Source organism: Halichoerus grypus, chromosome 4, assembly GCF_964656455.1.
Source record: "Halichoerus grypus chromosome 4, mHalGry1.hap1.1, whole genome shotgun sequence".
Classification (NCBI taxonomy): Eukaryota; Metazoa; Chordata; class Mammalia; order Carnivora; family Phocidae; genus Halichoerus; species Halichoerus grypus.
In genome coordinates this window covers 31,335,203-31,353,095 of record NC_135715.1, presented here as the reverse complement: position 1 = coordinate 31,353,095, position 17,893 = coordinate 31,335,203, and the positions used below count along the sequence as shown (strand labels likewise).

The 17,893-nt window shown below is 35.0% G+C and overlaps 1 protein-coding gene and 1 long non-coding RNA gene across 4 annotated transcripts in view; one reads left to right on the top strand and one right to left on the bottom strand.

Moving 5' to 3' along the window:
- UCHL3 (ubiquitin C-terminal hydrolase L3) overlaps positions 1–13,253 on the top strand; it is a 42,945-nt gene extending 29,692 nt beyond the window's left edge. Inside the window, exons 6-9 of one of the 2 annotated variants that reach the window (XM_078070256.1) lie at positions 3,013–3,204; positions 7,550–7,625; positions 12,386–12,444; positions 13,042–13,253. In XM_078070256.1, the coding sequence (XP_077926382.1) occupies positions 3,013–3,204; positions 7,550–7,625; positions 12,386–12,444; positions 13,042–13,125 (411 nt within the window). In that variant the 3' untranslated portion in view covers positions 13,126–13,253. The remainder of the gene's footprint in view (positions 1–3,012; positions 3,205–7,549; positions 7,626–12,385; positions 12,445–13,041) is intronic. The other variant, XM_078070257.1, reaches the window with a different exon arrangement.
- The window catches only part of LOC144381566 (uncharacterized), a 49,644-nt gene that overhangs the window by 17,498 nt on the left and 14,253 nt on the right, over positions 1–17,893 (bottom strand). The window contains exon 3 of one of the 2 annotated variants that reach the window (XR_013446927.1): positions 13,333–13,416. The exons of the other annotated variant lie outside the window; for it this stretch is intronic. This is a non-coding gene — a long non-coding RNA (uncharacterized LOC144381566). The remainder of the gene's footprint in view (positions 1–13,332; positions 13,417–17,893) is intronic. 2 annotated transcript variants of the gene reach the window in all.

The following is a 17,893-nucleotide window of genomic DNA, read 5'->3' as shown; positions in this document are numbered from 1 at the left end:
ATAAAAGATTTTATTTATTTATTTGACAGAGAGACAGTGAGAGAGGGAACACAAGCAGGGGGAGTGGGAGAGGGAGAAGCAGGCCCCCCTGCAGAGCAGGGAGCCCGATGCGGGGCTCGATCCCAGGACCCTGGGATCATGACCTGAGCCGAAGGCAGACACTTAACTGACTGAGCCACCCAGGCGCCCCGATTTTTTAAAATTTTTAAAAAAATTTTATTTTGTTAGTCACCATACATTACATCATTAGTTTTTGATGTAGTGTTCCATGATTCATTGTTTGCGTATAACACTCCATAGCATGATTTTTTATATAGAAAATTGTTTATTTAAAAATGGGGCATGGAGACTGTATTTGAAATGTTAATGTCATAAAAGACATTAGGAAGGAAAGACTGTTGGAAATATTCCAGGTTAAAGAATACTAAAAAGACATGGCAAGTAAATTCATTGTACCTGTTCCTAGATTAGGTCACGAGGGAAAATGCTCTAAAAGAAATGAATAGATCAACTAACAAATTAAAATATGGACACACTAGACAAGATATTATAGCAATGTAAAATTATGAAGGTGATAACTACACTGCTGTTATGTAAGAGAATTCTCTTATAGAAATACTGAAGTATTAGGGGTAAAGGACCATGATATATGTAACTTACCCTAAACCCCCAAATGGTTCAGGAAAAAAATTACATAGAGAGAGAGTGTAAATGCAGAGGACAAAACGAATGGGGGGGGGGTAGGATGTCATGGGCAAAGATTTCAGTGTTTCCTGTGCTATTTTTGTTTTTGTAACTTTATAAGCTTGAGGTTTTTTTGTTTGTTTGTTTTTTGTTTTTAAGTTCTTAAAAGGTTTTTCAAAAATGCCAAAAGAAGAGGGCCATTACACTTGAAGGGAAACTGCTTTTCTCCCAGTAAGCAACTGTGAGGGATTAGGTAAGGTCTGCTTATAGGAAGAGTATGTTTGCTTGCTTCTTGTTATAAAACACGTTTCCCCAAACTCAATGTTCCTCTCCTGGAATGCAGCTCACTTCCTGTGCAGCCATCCATCTAGGCCTTCTGTGTCGCCCTCCTGGGAGCGAAGTGCAAAACTATAGATGATCATGCTCCTGGCTGTGCTAGAAGTCAAGCCCTTTTTCTCTGACCCAGGAGTCTCAAGTCTTCTTCCAGCATCCCTGGAAAAGTAACAGGCCAGCTCTTTTGATTGAAAGGGTAAAATCAAATCCCAGACCCGATGGTCTGGTTCTGTGAACATGTCTTCCTTGTCCCTATTTTCTGTTCTTTTTCTCACACTGAATTCTTTGCCAGGAATCCCTTTCCAATTTCACCTCCCCAAACCTTACACATTCTACTTCTAGCTTAGTAATCTCTCCCTCCCAGATGCTTAGAAGATTGTTGTTTTGTTCCACTCTCTTTCCCTTTCTTTCTTTACTCCATTTCTTTTCCCTCTTCATCCATTTTTCTTCTTTTCCCCATTCTCTCCTTCCCTTTCTTTCTGCTATTTTAATGTAATCAGATTGAATATGACAAACTTCTGATTAGACCATGTCTGTGAGAGCAGACCGTTTATTCCTGTATAGAGCCAAGAGGATTTATTTATGCATTTCTGATTGACTGGTTCTTATTAAGAGCCACTAAAGTGTTCACAGACATGTTTTTTAAACCCTCACCACAGCGATAGCTTTTATTTTAGGTTAGTGTACTGTTTACATAGATTGAAAGTACTAAGTAGGATCACAGAATTTTCAGAAATTTTCTAGATTTTCCTAGAAATCATTCAGGGAAAAACCCTTCATTTTCCTAAAGAGAATAGGTCATGGTTAGTGATCGCTATCGCTTCCCAAGGACTCATAACACTATTCTTATTGCTGCTTCTCACTATGGTTATAAACACTTATAATTTTTTCATACTGCCTTAAATTTTTATTTCATGTACTGGTAATATTTTTTGGAGGTAGCAATCATAAAATTATCATTTGGGTTACCATTAATAAGTTACTTATTGTAAGCATGTGCATTTTGTGGAAAACTGTTGGGCCATATCCAACCTTTGTGGTGTAATTATGTTTGAAACCAGATTCTCAAAATATCTAATTTTAAGAGGATTGTACCTCTCATTAGAATCTGGTCTATTAAATTAGTTATAAAATCTTTCTCTTGGAAAATTAGGCTATACATCAAGGTGATTCTACACAATGGATTCTAGAACCAGATTTCCTGTATCTGACTCCCATCCCTGCCACTTGCTAGTACAATGGCCTCGGTTGTACTAATTAACCTCTATGTGTTCTGATTCCTCATTTGTAAAATGGGAATATGGTACCTATCTCATGGGTTACTGGGAGTTAATTAAATGAATTGATAATGTAAAGTGCTTAAAAGAGTGCCCAGGACAAAATAAGTGGTACGTATTTTAACAAAACACTATTGATTAGTAAAAGATGGCTAATAGGCTATGATAGTTTCCATTTAACTTGTCAGCCTAAGTAAGAGGGTACTTTATGCAGGTCATCAGCTTTGGAGGATTTTGCTTTACTCCTCTTTATATTTTAAAGCCCCCTCCCCCCCTTAGAGCTTATTCTCACTAAAGAATTCTTTTCACAGTGCCTATCACCATCTTGTTTTCTTCTACACATTATTCTTTGTGTTTTGTATGTGTTACATGTTGTGTGTTCTGTGTGTGTGTGTTCCTGTTTGTTAAACGATTTGATGTGATAATTCCATTTTAGTGGCTTTTAAATAATTCCATGAGTCTGTGCTACACAAATGAGAATAGGTAAATATTTTAGATGTGTACTTACAGAAGCTATGGCATATAACCTTATACCTTAGTTATATATTTCCACTTTATCCAGTTTTAACCAACATTCACATATGATCCTTTTCTAGATTATGGTTGATTAAAAGTACTAGACCATATAAATACAAGTATGACCATACGTTGCTTTTAATAATAAATGATCGCCCAGTAACGTGGTCTAAGTAAAATGTTCTCTTTTTTAATTATGTAGTCCTCCTCGTCATCCTCATCACAGCCTCATTCTAGCCACTGCAGAACGAAGGCCTCATCATTGTGTCACCATGCATCCCTGCCCTGGGTCAAACGTAACCATGTAGGCCCTGCAAAGGCTACCAGTCCATCTCTCCGTCTTCGTCGCTGGCGACCCTTCTTACGCCTACCATCTATGGGTCTCCATTCTGTTGTAAGTGTAGTCAATCTTCCATCTCTTCTTCCAGTGACAAGGATAGTCCATTTTTTCCCTTACACTTCTTCAGTCTTCAAAGTGCTTTTCTCTTGGTTCACTCAACCATTAGCTTTTTCTCCCCCAATAAGATTGCAAGCATACCTTTATGCTTTGCAGTCTAGCTTGACTTTCACCAGGGCCTCGGTGAACATTCATCTTCCCACTCCATATCCCGCCAGCATAAGGATGCCTGCCTTTTGATGAGTACTGATCGACATTCATGATAATGTTTAAGTTCTTGTCTGTTGTTAAAGTAAATATGTATTCTCTTAACCTTCATCTCTCTGATTTCATTGAGTTGACCCAGGTCAGCAAATGCTGTGTACCTTCTGAGTTCTTTGCCATCTCTTTATTTTTTTCATGTTTCTGAACATGACTGTAGTCTCTTGTCATGCTCCGGGGTCACTTTACTTACTCTTTCCTTAACCTAATCCTTCATGGTGTAGGGTGTTTCATCTAAGCTATTTTATTCCCTGAGGTGTCTCAGGTACTTGGTTTAATCTTGATCCAATCTTCCCTGCCTATTCAGTTTCTAAAGATCTTTTTCCAAGTAGGAGGTGAAGATTTTCTCCTTATGAATTGCTTCCCATAAATTTTATGATTTCTCCTTCTTAGGTTGATAATATTAACAAACTATTAAAAAGTACATTTGTTCTTATAATCTTGCTAATTATCTTAAATGTTGAGATTGATGATGGAATTCTAATAATTCTCATGATTGAAATAAACTGTAGGGTTAGGCAACTCCAGCTCTTTTCTTTCTGATATTTTAGACTATTAATAGCAATGACTGTGGTTTGGCAGGGCCTACTTAGAAATGCTATATTTGAAAGATTTGGTGTATGCTATCCATTTATAAGAAACTTGATGCTTCTGGAAATCATCATAACTTTTGAAGCCAGAGGAAGTCTGATTCCTCATATATTTAATGATCAAAAAATTAAAAGTTGGTGTCAAACATTCTTTCTTTCCCCTTATTTACTCTTCCAGAGCTAGACTCAAACTGTGAAGTAGAGTCTTGACATGTTTCCTTAAATATCTGTTTCCACCAAATGTCAGTATGGTCATCAAAACAGCCTTTCATTTATGCTGAATATCAATCAATAAACTGCTGTCTATTTCATTTTCCCCATTGGATCACAACACGCATTTGCCATTTTTATTCATTTACCGGTTTAATATTTGTTGCTTCCCTACTGTGCCATACACTGTTTGGCATAGTAGGAGACATAAGGTGAACTATATGATCAGAGTAAAACCCTAATTTTGTAAATTCTAACTTGGGCACAATTGACTCTAAATATGACTGATTCCTTTGTACTTTTAAAATATTCTAAATAAAAGTGAACATACCATAAAATTGGTGTTTCCAGTTTTATATGATTTTACATAATTTTGATCTTTGCTCTCCATATTAATTTTGTTGCTTTATAGCTTCATAAGTATTTTCATAGCATAGCATGGATTCTAAAACTACCCCACCTGAGTTTGAAACCAGATTCCATCACTTACTAACTGTTGAACAGTTTTCTTGAGAATAAATGAGTATATTACCTATCTCATAGAGTTTATGTGACGATTAATTGGTCAGTACATTTAAGGTACTTAAAACAGTGCGAGTGCCTGGCATATATTAAGTGCCATATTAGTAGAAATTAAATTTAAACTGTCATTTTCAACAATTTGAAATTTATATTTAGTATTTAATTTATTTCTCTCATTGATTTGTTACAGTATTTTTAACTGTTTGAGATAATAATAAGTGTTGTATTGTAAATTAGGGAACTTCATAAAAAATAATACATAAAAATAAATGTAGTCAACATGATCCAGTCTCTAGCTTCTGGTTTCTGCCTTCTTGGTCATGTTTTGAAATTGAAGACTTTGCCTTTTATGTATTGTTCTTGTTTTTAGTGGAACAATTTTTAAGCAGTTAGATAATTGCAAATTTCACACTCTCAGACTAATGAAGTTGATCAAAGGGAAAGGCTCCCAATAGGTACCAAGGTTCTGTGGAAGGCTTAGAAGTTTTTAGCTTTACTTACCTTTTATAATAAAGTTTGAAGGCTTTTCATGCCCTCTTTAGAGTTTTATATTTTTAGTATGCACTTTTGGATAAAAGGTATAATGACTCACCTTTATGAGTCACTAACATTACTGATTTCTTATATTTGTGATAATGTAGTATTAATATTGTGACGTTACATAATGCTTTTATAGCACTTAACAATTTACAAAATACTTTCATGCATTTCATTTAAACTTTAAAACAGATAAGAAACCCAGTGTACACAGGGATCAGGTATATATTCAGGTCTCTGACCCTCACTTGTACTCCTTTCTCTTCTAGCATGGTTGTATTTACTGACAAAATATGAAAACTAGAAGCTATAAGATGTATTCTTCTTAAGAAGAGATGGTGTTAAAATCGTTTATAATTTTTTAAAATGCAATAGCTCAAAAAAATTAAAATACTTGATATCCTGTTGGAGAATTGTCTTAAAATGAGTAAAACAAAACTCTTTTCTAGTTGAGTAAAAAATCATTTCTAGTATTTTTTTGTTATAGAACTGAATTTATAGTTTGTAGAATTGCCTAGGTTTAGCCTTGAAAAATTGGATTCTCTTCTGGTCATTAGTAAAACGATATTGGATTTGAGTGATTACTAATATTTTTTGATTCTCTGACCAGGAAAGTAAGGAAATTCATTATCACTATCTTTAAATATTTGAAGAAGTATCCTGTTCAAGAGGGATTAGGCTTTTTCTAAGATAATGGAAAATACCGGGAGACATATATTAGTCTCGGTATGAAGGATAACTGCAGCAAAACTGTCTAAAGACAGAATAGACTGCCTCCGAACCTAGTGCCAGTCCCCCGTTCTCCTAGGGGCCACTGCAGATGGGGCTGCGCGGGGGAGGAGTCCACTACTGGAGCAGCGGAAGTAGATCATTTTGTTTCCTACCAACAGTGGAATTCTTTCATTCTAAATTGAAGTTACGAAGAGCTAGTTTGTCACATTAATGTTAGGTTGCGATTCTCCCATTCATAATTGGAGGGAAATAATCTCTGAAGAATAACGTGAGATTAGATGAGTCACTCTATCTGTACATGTTTTAGAAACATTCGGTAAATCCAAAATAGTAATGTTTATTCTGTCGCTTTCAATTTTTTCCATCTGAAAACTTCTTAAAACTACTTTAAAAAAAACTACTTAAAATTATAAAATTATCTAAAAAAAAAAAAAATTATAAAATTATCTGAAGGTGAAAAAAGTATAAACTTTACATTTCAGACACTATTATGTTATAGGATGTTAATATGAAATGTGATTTGACTTATGCCTCTTTAAAATGTTTGCCTCTAAAATTTGCACTTGCGTTTAATAGTGATTGTATTTTATTTCAAAGCATTTAAGATTTGAGATATAGCTAATATACATTAGTGTTAACTGTGCAGCTTACTGTGTGTCATAGTGCCATTTAATCATGTATTGATTTTGGGTAATTTCTAAGAAATGTAGCAGATATTGTTTAATGCAAATTGCATTTGGTAAACTAAAAAAAACAACAACAAAAACTAGGTGTAATTTAATTTTAATTTCAAGTAGTTCACTAAGAAAGCAGGCAAAAAAATCATAGGTTACAGTTAATTGCACTTTAATTTGCATTTATCTTCCCCCCCCCCTTTACTCTTTTGGGCTGGTTTCCTGCATTTATTCATTTTTAAACTTTTTGAATCTATGATGAATAATGAGACTTATTTTATTCTAAGACATATTACATTGTTCAAAAAAGATTATCAAGTTCAAATCATTAAGGAAAGAATTCACTTTCTTGGTGTCTTAAAATTTAGCTTGAAAAGAGTTTGTTTAACTGTTTATGTTATAAATTTTTTTAACCTTTCTTATTTCAAATATCAAAAATTAGACAAATGAGTTCATGCATTCATTTCATTCAGCAAGTATGCATTATGCATCTACTAGGTACCAGGTGTTAACGCTAGGCACCAGGGCTTCCAAGGTTCAGCGATATTAAAGGTGTTTAGATCAGTTGAGATTAAGAAAGACAGGCTTTTAGCTGCTGTCATTCATTAATGGGTGAGGACATTGTCATAAATGGGTGAGGACATTGTCATAAATGTGGTCATGTTCATTCTTTGTCTACCATATCAAAGATTAATAAACCTTGAATTATATTGGATAAATGTTCTCTCATGTCATTTCATATTTGTATGTGTTTACATGTACTTGATTGATTTGACTACTAACATGCATAATATGTATTTTTCCCTCCTATTTCAGGCACCAAGTATAGATGAAAAAGTAGATCTTCATTTTATTGCATTAGTTCATGTAGATGGGCATCTCTATGAATTAGGTAAGAACTATTTAAATTTACTCTGGGGAGGTAAATGATAAATGGGAAAGTCTCTATTTATATTAACAGGACTGTTGGCATTTACTATGTTTAATATTAATTGCCCTTTAACATTGAGTAGGCATAATGAAAGTTTTCCATTTAAGATTTTTTACTAGAAAAAAATAATTTTTTTGATTGTTTAAGCAAGTTATAATTCAAAGAAGTGTGCATACCACCTTTGTATTTCAAGCAAAGCAGAGAAGTAAAAATCATAGGAAACTCCTATAGATCACTTCAGCGTTCTTTTTTTTTTTTAAAGATTTTATTTATTTGACAGAGAGAGACACAGCGAGAGAGGGAACACAAGCAGGGGGAGTGGGAGAGGGAGAAGCAGGCCTCCCGCCGAGCAGGGAGCCGGATGCGGGGCTGGATACCAGGACCCTGGGGTCATGACCCAAGCCAAAGGCAGATGCCTAACAACTAAGCTACCCAGGCACCCCGGATTCCTAATAAATTCTAAAGGAATATTGAGCAAGAACTATTGAGTTAGTGAATAGAAAACAGTGATTATATATAATGTATGGTGATTAACATAAAACATAATAAAAATATATTTGTGATAGAAAATGCTAGCAGTTATTAAAACACACACATACAATACTTGTTAATACAGAGAACATATATTATGTATAGTTATTTGTGATTTGGCAATATAGAATCACCTATGTAATGAAATAATAATCTTCAGGGGCTTGATCATATATTTCTCTTGCCCTGCAGTGTCCCCAGATTCTTGAAACATGCTCTCTACCCATCTGAGAGCTTTGGCCTTTAAAGTACATTCACCTCTGTCCATTACCTCTAAACTCAGTCATGATGAGAGGCAAAATAAATTTTGAAGGAACACACACACAAAAAAAGAAAACAGTGATTAAGAGAACAGCATAGGTTTTTAAGAAAAAAAAATCATTTTGAAGTGACCTTATTTGTTTAAAAATAAGGCTATATGATTGTAGACATGTGCAAGTTAATTACTACAGGACAATTATTCCACAAAGGATAGTGGTTATCTTTAATATATTTATTCCATACTAAATTGTAAGGTTAACGGATAAAAGGAACTGAGTTATTCATCTTTTGGTTGTCACCTCTTCCTTTTCCTTAGGGCTTCATGTCATTAATGGCATATGTAGGAGGGGAGAAGTAACATATTTTTAAATAGATAAAATTACCCTTTATGGATAAATTAGAACAATGGGTTTGGAAGTGAATTCAGAACTGATTGAATCATCAGATTAGAAAACTGATAGCTAACAATTTATTGTCTACCTGGCGTAACAGGAATACTCTGAAACATTAAAAAATTTTTATTTTGAAATAACTTTAAATTTTTATAAAAATTATAGAAATTGTATACAGAGTTCCCATAAACCCTTTACTCAGATTCCCCAGATTCAGTTAATATGTTTGAACCATTTGAAAATAAGTTGCAGACACAATGCCCCATTATTCTTTAATATTTCTGTATGTATTTCTTCAAAACAGGTGGATACTGTCTTACATAACTGTAGTATGACTGTCAAAATCAGGGAATTAACATCGATCCATATTACGATTGAATTCACAGACCCTATTCAAATTATTCTGATTTTTACAATGCCCTCTATAGGTTTGGAATCCAATCCAGGATTGTGTGTTGTATTTAGTTGTCACATTTGTCTCCTTTAATCTGGAATGGTTCCTCAATCTTTTCTTTTCTCTCGTGTCTTTGACATTTATTTTTAAGTGTACAGAGCAGTTACTTTGAGATTATTTTTCAGTTTGGGTTGTCTGATATTTCCTCATGATTTATCCGTTTTTGGCACACACACCACAGAAGTGGTGCTATGTTCTCAGCACATCATTTCAGGAGGCTCGTGATGTTGATTTGTCCCATCACTGGTGATGATGACCTTTGTCATTTGGTCTAGGTGGTATCTGCATTTCTCCATTATAAAGTTAACAAGTTTGTTAAACTTGTTAATATGTTAATATGTTACAGTTATTAATTAGTAAGTAATGAATAAATATTTTATCAGGAGATACTTTGAGCTTATGTAAATGTAGTTTCTCATTAAGCCTTTATCAGATTTAGCATCCATTAATGATTTTTAATTGATTATCACTATGATGGTTGCCAAATGGTGCTTTAAAAAAAAAATTCCTCCACCATTTCCTTTTTCCCTTATTCATTCATTAATGTCAGAATGGACTCATGGATTCATATTTCACTCAAAAGGTTACATACAGTTGATTATCATAATTTATTTTGATGCTTAAATTTTCCCCAAATTGGCCTTGAAAGGAACCCCCTCAAGCTGGCCCTTTTGTCTTTTTGATATGTTTCTCTCATTCTTCAAGTACTTTCTGTCAGGTAGAATAAGACTAGAATCATCTTTGATTTTATGTGCCCTGGCCCTGTTATTCAGTTGCTTCTCCACAGAGCCCTGGTTCCTTTTAGTGGAAAATGATATTTAGAACCAATATCTGGGTGGTAGGTATGCTCATTGCTACTAAGATATCATTGCTTCTAGGCCCTTTCAGAGGACAAAGGTAGGAAATGTTTGTATGTATTAGAAAAATACACTCACATACATATATGTGAATATGAGTATAGACACACCCACAGTTATATCTGTTTATATATTAAAAAGCATTCTAGAGGGGAGGGGAGTGGGAGGATGGGTTAGCCTGGTGATGGGTATTAAAGAGGGCACGTATTGCATGGAGCACTGGGTGTTATATGCAAACAATGAATCATGGAACACTACATCAAAAACTAATGCTGTAATGTATGGTGATTAACATAACAATAAAATTTTTTTTAAAAAAGCATTCATTTCCATTAACACTTCTGAACCCAATAGTATATAGTTTATTCTAGTGTTCTCCATTACCCTTCATGTATTTCTTGACTTATCCATTCCTCTTGTATATAAACAAACTCTTACCCACCCCAGCCTAAAACTCAGACCCAGACACAGTGCTCCCTGCACCTCTCCCCCACTTGTCCCCAACTGATCCTGGCCTGGCCAAGCCCAGACAGAGCAACAACTCTGCAAAGTGGGGACCCACCTTCTTTCTGATATTGTGCAAATTCCTGAACCCCGCTCTCTTTCTCCTCAGTCTCCTCATTAAGACTGTTGTGCTCTGCATGGGTTTCCAATTCATGAACTGGCAGAAAGCTATCACTGTTGAGCTCACATAAAAGCTACCTATTTCCTGATGTCTAAGAACAACTGTTTCAGCTATTTCCTCCAGCTTTTTCGTTGTTTCCAGTGGAAGGCCTCATCCAGTACCAGTTATTCCAACCTGGCTGGAGGTGGAAGTAGCCTCAGTATTTTCTTCACTTCCCACAAGGAAGATCAGAATTTAGCTTTCCTGTGTCACTCTTGTTCCTCACCCACCCTCCCAATCATGAAATAGATTATTTCCTTTCTCCCAGTTCTGTTGTAGTTATATTACTATGACCACAGAAACATTTATTCTCAGCTGAGCCATAATTAATGTACTTTTTAAAAAACTTGGGGTGCCTGGGTGGCTCAGTTGGTTGAACATCTGGTTCAGGTCATGATCTCAGGGCCCTGGGATTGAGCCCCGCATCAGGCTCCCCGCTCAGCAGCGAGTCTGCTTATCCCTCTTCCTTTCCCTCTGTGATCTCTCTCGTTCTCACTCTCTCAAATAAATAAATAAAAATAAATAAATTTTTATTTCTCCAGTTTTAATAATTGTCTCATTTTGCCTTTTGGTTTGTTTGGTTAATCTTCCCTCATATTTTTCTTTCACCGTGGTATCTATCAGTCCAGCTCTATCACTGTGTATGTATATGGATTCAGACATTTTTACTACATTTGGAAGCCATGGAATTATAGAAAGGATTGTGTTTTATGGATTGAACTTGAAGTGCCACATTTTTTTTTTTTAAAGAATTTATTAGAGAGCAAGAGAGAGAACACGAGCAGGTTGGGGAGAGGGAGAAGCAGACTCCCCACTGATCAGGGACCCCAATGCAGGGCTCGATCCCAGGACCTGGGATCAGGACCTGAGCCAAAGGCAGACACTTAACCGACTGAACCACCCAGGCGCCCCATGAAGTGCCACTTAAAAGACATAAGAGATTTAGATTTGGATATAGAGTATCAGTTAACTTGGGTTAGGATGAGTTTATATAATACTGGACTTTTTCCTTTTTTCATAGCATTCATAAAGTAGTAGTTTATTCAAGATGTTTATAATTGTGTTTAATTAACATTGGTGGTCAGTGAAATAACCCTAGGTTATTTAGATTGTTGGTATAGACCACTTACTGCCTTGCTGCTACACAATTAGTAGAAGTATTATATAAATCTTGTGGTGGCTCCCTTTCATTGGTATAAGCATGTCAGTCTTAGGAACCTTCTGATTTGTTTCATATTCCTGAGGGTAGAAACTAGGGTTGTAGCTTTTTAAAAACTGACTTAGGAATTTTTCATTTTTTAAGGAAATTAAAGCCAATGTTTATTTCTTATAAATTCTGTTTATGAAGATAATTTAGGCTTTCAAACATGAAAGCAAGGTTCTAATAACATTTAATGTAAAAAATACTGATAGGTAGCACATTTAAAATATTTGTTTTAGGATATATTATTTTCAGTATCTTTGAACTTTCGCCTCACTGTGGGAAGAGGAAAATGGAAGTTGGAAGTACATTATCCTGTATAAGCAGCTAAATGTTACAGCTCTTTGTTCACTTTCCGCAGATGGACGGAAACCGTTTCCAATTAACCATGGGGAAACTAGCGATGAAACTTTATTAGAGGTAACAACAAAACTTGTTGGCCTACTTTAAGTGTTATTAATGTTCTTGTTATCTTTAAAATATCTCTAAAGATCTCTTAAATAACATTTTCTCTGAATTTGGATCCTTACACTCTTGAGAAAATCCAAAAAGAAGATTCTGAGTTAGTGTTAAAAATCTACAGCAAATGAAGAGATTTTCAGAGCTCTTTGTGTGAACAAGTATCAAATTTGAAAAAGGTAATAGTATTGAAAGAGTTGCACATCTTATCTCGTATTTCACTGAATCCAAGATACCATCGTTTGTATCTTGATCCTGATTTTAGAGACTTTTAGATTTATGAACAAATTATGTGGTGAAGAAATAGTAATTTTCAAGTTAAAGGTTTCTTTAAAGTACTTTAAGAAAGAACACTTACTATATCTTACAGTTTTGTACTAAGCAAATTAGGCTACCAACCATTCACTCTTCTGGTGTGTGCTTTAAATTATTTTGCATTTGGAAAAAGAAGTCTGATGTAAGATTAGTATGAATTAGGAAAATGTGAAACACTTATTTATCATTTGAAAGGAAAACACATGTTTATAAAGTGAAAAACTACACATTTTTTCCCCATAGGATGCCATAGAAGTTTGCAAGAAGTTTATGGAACGTGACCCTGATGAACTGAGATTCAATGCCATTGCTCTGTCTGCAGCATAGCTTGTCAGTGATGGAAACACCAAATATTGTATTATTTGCAACAAAAATTAAATTTCTGCTGCCATACACTAACGCAAAAATTTTGATATTTTCATTAACTTGACTGATTAAACTTTATGTGAATTAAACTTTGACTTAATCTGTGTTTTATTTCTGTTGCACATTAAAGCTGTCATTCTTTTCTCCCCTTTCTTGTGAACGACTTACCTTGTCTGAGGACTAGCGATAACTTTCTCACTCTCTTTTAAATTTCATGGGGGATTTTGTCTTGGGTACAGGTACAGTTTCCATCTGCATAGTATAAATATATGATATATCACATATTTTGACCTATTTCCTTCACAAGCAGCTGTGGAGCATCGACTTGTCACGAGCTGGACGCGGATCTAGGGGCAGGAGTTGCAGCAGTGGACGCTGTCCCCAGGTTCCCCAGTCGTGGAGCCTGTGTTCTTGTGGGGAGATACGAAGAACACATCAGTAAGATACACACCAATGCTAGATGCTAGGCAGTCAGATCTGGGGGAGAGAGTGACTGAGTGGATACTTCAGATTCTGTAGTCAGGGAAGGCTCCTACGAGGAAGTAGCTGTGAAGCTGAGATCTGAATAGCAAAAAAAAACCCAGCCAATCAGAGAAAGGTGGTAGAGAAGAGTAAAGGGAATAATGAATGCAGAGTCCCTCAAGTAGGAAAATCTCACTGGATTATCAGGCCAGAAAGAAGGCTTCTAGGACCAGAGCATAGAAAGTGAAGGGGAAGGTAGCAAGAGAGGAGGTTAGAGGAGGAGGGGCTGAGTGATACAGAACAGAAAAAGGCATTTGGATTTATTGCAAGTGTGATGGTAAGCCATGGAAGGTTTTAAGCAGGAGAGTGACCTGATTTGACTTACAATCTTAGAAGATCATCTTGACTCCTCTGTGGATAATATATTAGGGAGCGGGTAAGAATGGAGGCAGAGAGATTTGTGAGGAGGTCAATGAGAGATGGTGATGGCTCAATCTTAAAAGAAGTGGTAATTTAGACAGAGCTATGTGTGTGAATTTGATGTGTATTTTGAAGAAGGGAGGGCTTCAGCTGTGTCTTAAAGGATAGGTGGAAGGCAGAGGAAAGGTGGAAGAGTATAGAGCTGGGTCAAAACACAGGGTTAGTGTGATGGCAATGCCCTGTATTTGGGGGGGGGAGAGTATTGGTTACACAGGTGTATGCAGTTATCAAAACTCATTGACTTGTTCATTTAAAATCTGTACTTCACTGTATATATATTTTACCTCAAAAAAAGAAAAAATTCAGAGTTGGGTTGGAATGAGTATAGCAGTTAGGAGAAAGACCAAATTGGTCTGGAATGAAGTTCTGGAACAATCATTGAATGTAAATGTGTATACCTGATTCACTGAGGTAACCTAGATTCCTGAGGCCGTGACCTGAGATAAGTGGTATTTTAGAAAGAGTAATGGGGCAGTGACTTACAGAATGTATTAGATCTATGTTACTCAAAGTGTTACATCAGCATTGCCTAGGAACTTGGTAAAAAATAATTATTTCAGACCCCACCCTAGACCTACCAAATCAGAACTTGGGTTTTCGACAAGATCCCTGGGTAATAAATATGCATATTAAGTTTGGGAAGCACTGGATTAGAAAAAAATAGACTATAATGAGGAGGATCACTTTGGAAGACCTTTAAACTCCCTATGCTGAAGAGTGCCTGAATGAAGTGATGGCAATAGGGATGAAGAAATCATCTGAAACAACCGATAGTGTATGGGGGTGGTGCTTCTGTCCTACCAGTAACAACCAAGTGTTCTACTCTTTTGTTCCATCATTTATTTGCATTTTGAACTCCCATCTATTTTGTATATTATCTTAAAATTTTAAGTCTTCCTAAACAGCTCTCTGCCTGTTGCCTTGCTGAATTTCTCCTAGCATTTATTACCAAAAATTTACATTATTTCTCAAGAGTTTGCTGTGATGCATACTAATTTTTCAGACTTAATGAGCAAGAAGGGTTTGAAGTTCCGTACCTGTTGAAAACATTGGGTTAAAGTTAATTAAAAAAAATACAGTTATATTGGGTGGGGGCAATTGCAGAACTCAGAGCTTTTTTAAAAAAAATCTGTGTATTATGAATGTCATTTTCTAGACATTTTATGGAGCAACATTTAGGACTGGCATTCTTTTGCACACATTAGGATGCTAGTTCCTTGTGAAACTCAAAATTTGAAAATTTTCTCTTAGGTTTATGTCTAGGATTTTAGTCCTACTACTGTATTAACTATAATACTTTGTTTAGTAACTTTCTTAAAATTTAGCACTTGTAGAAGAAATTGATCGTTAATTTTGTATAGAAACTTGTAGAGAGACACTAAGGGTGGTCAAGTCATGGGTAATTTCTGGAACTTGTTAATGACTAATATATTTGGGGGAAATAGAACTAAATAGAACTGAAACTTTAAATGTTTTTACTTGGACTTTTGGGAACTGACTAAACATCACCTTTCAGTGGGTATAATGGTTTGCTTTGAAGTATTGGAATAGAATTTATGATATCCATATTTAACCTCTAATATTTTCCATGTTCATTTGTGACTAAAACAGAAGTTATCTGTATTCTGGGGTGAATCAAATTTTAATATGTCTTAAATGAAAACCATTTTTAATACCGTATAAAAATTATTTAAACCTCATTTAAATTTCGTTTCATTCCATCTTAGATTTGTGTACAGTGCTTATTAGGTAAGCTTTGTAATTGCGTTGTGTATAACACATAACCTGCTTATTTCATTTTGAAAATAATATAGTTTAAGAGATTTTCAGCTATTATCCCTCTACCATAATATCTTTCAAAGTAGCATCTATAGGCTTATGATTCTTATATTGGTGCTTGTGAGAAAATTGCAAAAAGTAATGTTTTCATCACTTTTAAAACATTTTTCTGTTTGTAGAAATTTCTTTTAGAGAAAGCTTACATATATGTATATATGTGTATGCATGCACATATATATTTGTACATATGTTTATATTTTTCTGTATATATCATTATCTGGGAACTAACAAATATATAGATATGTATATGCATGTATGTATATGTGCACACACATGTTCACACATTTGTACCTTGAATAGGCAAATAACTTTGGTCTAAATTCTCTGTGGATTATTTAAATCCTTTACTTTAATATGAAATTAAAGTAAAACCACTTTGAAAAGTATGTAATCATTGCAGAAGGTTTTTAGCTAATTTAGAAGGATTTGTACACACATGTATAAAGTTTAATAGTTAGTGTCTTTATTAAGATTCTCTGGTAAGATCTTAAAATGAGGTTCCTTGTACTCTCAACAAAATTACTACTAAAAACCAAGTGTGGAAAATACTGAGTTTTCAGAAAACCAAAAGTAAGTTTTGTCATTTCTTTTGCTTCCTTTGATTTCAGAGTATGGCCTGTGTAAACTGTTGTGATGTAGATGATTCAGTGTAATGAAGAACATTGATTGTCTTGGTGCCAATGGTGCCAGTCGATCAGACCAATCCCCATGCCTTAGTTTCCTGTATATTTTTACTTGTTTTGCCTTTGAATAAAAGTTATTCTAAGTCTTTCTCCGGACTTCTGTAAGATAGTGGTTCTGAACCTGTCTGTTGCTTCCACCTACATTATAGGTGAGTGTCCCCAGTATGACATTATCCATAGTCCACACCTAGATAATACATGGGAAGTTATGTAGACAATAAAGGCTATATAGTACGAGCATTACCTTATTGTCTAATTGTTGGGCTGGTTGGGAATCCTTGGTTTAGAGGCATTAAATATACATAACCTATACTAACAGCTATTTTGCAAAATCAATTATTTAAAAGGCTTAGGGGGCCTGGGTAGCTCAGTGGGTTAAGTGTCCGACTCTTGATTTCAGCTCAGGTCATGATCTAAGGGTCATGAGATCGAGCTCCGCGTTGGACCCCACACTCAGCAGTCTGCTCCAGGTTCTCTCTCTCCCTTTCCCTCTGCCCCTCCCCTGCTCTATCTCTAAAATCAATAAAATCTTTAAAAGGCTTAGAAATATATAATAAAGCCTTTCTAATCTATAAGACAGCTATGAGTATAAATTGAATTATTTAGAATAAAAATCCATGTGGTCAAGAATAAATCTCAAATAATGTGAATGACACATTTTAGTTGATTCAAAATGTGCCCTTTAACAACATGTGAACATAGTTGGTATTTAAATAACAGTTATGTTCAGTAGTGTATCCTCCTAGCTAAAGGATAAAGTCTCTGTCCTGCACATGTTCTGTAAGAACAAGATGAAAAATTGCTTGAGGCTTTATTTGTATCCTAAATATGAAAGACTTGCAACACATGCAAAGGTTGTAAATTAGACCATTTAAAAATGTCCTAAAACCTGTTTGCTGAAAAGTTGTGCTGCATACTGAGAGTTTAATTACTGTAGTAGAAGATGACAACAGGTTACATTTGCATTTTCTTTTAGGGCTAAGCAGTAGAAAGTTATTTTTCTTTATTCCGCCTCCAATGTGAAGTATTTGGAACCAGAAGTTCATCCTGTCCTTCATCACTACTAAAGAACTATACACATTTGATAATAGTGTACACAGTTAATGGGAATGTTACATTGTTCATATTTTTATGGTGGAGACCAAAGCATATTTCATGGTTTGGGTATAATTTAAAAGATGCATTCTTCTGAGAAATTGATTTCTTTTATAAACAAAATGCAAATGCCTTAAATATTTCTTCATTTAGTGTGATAAATAGAATTG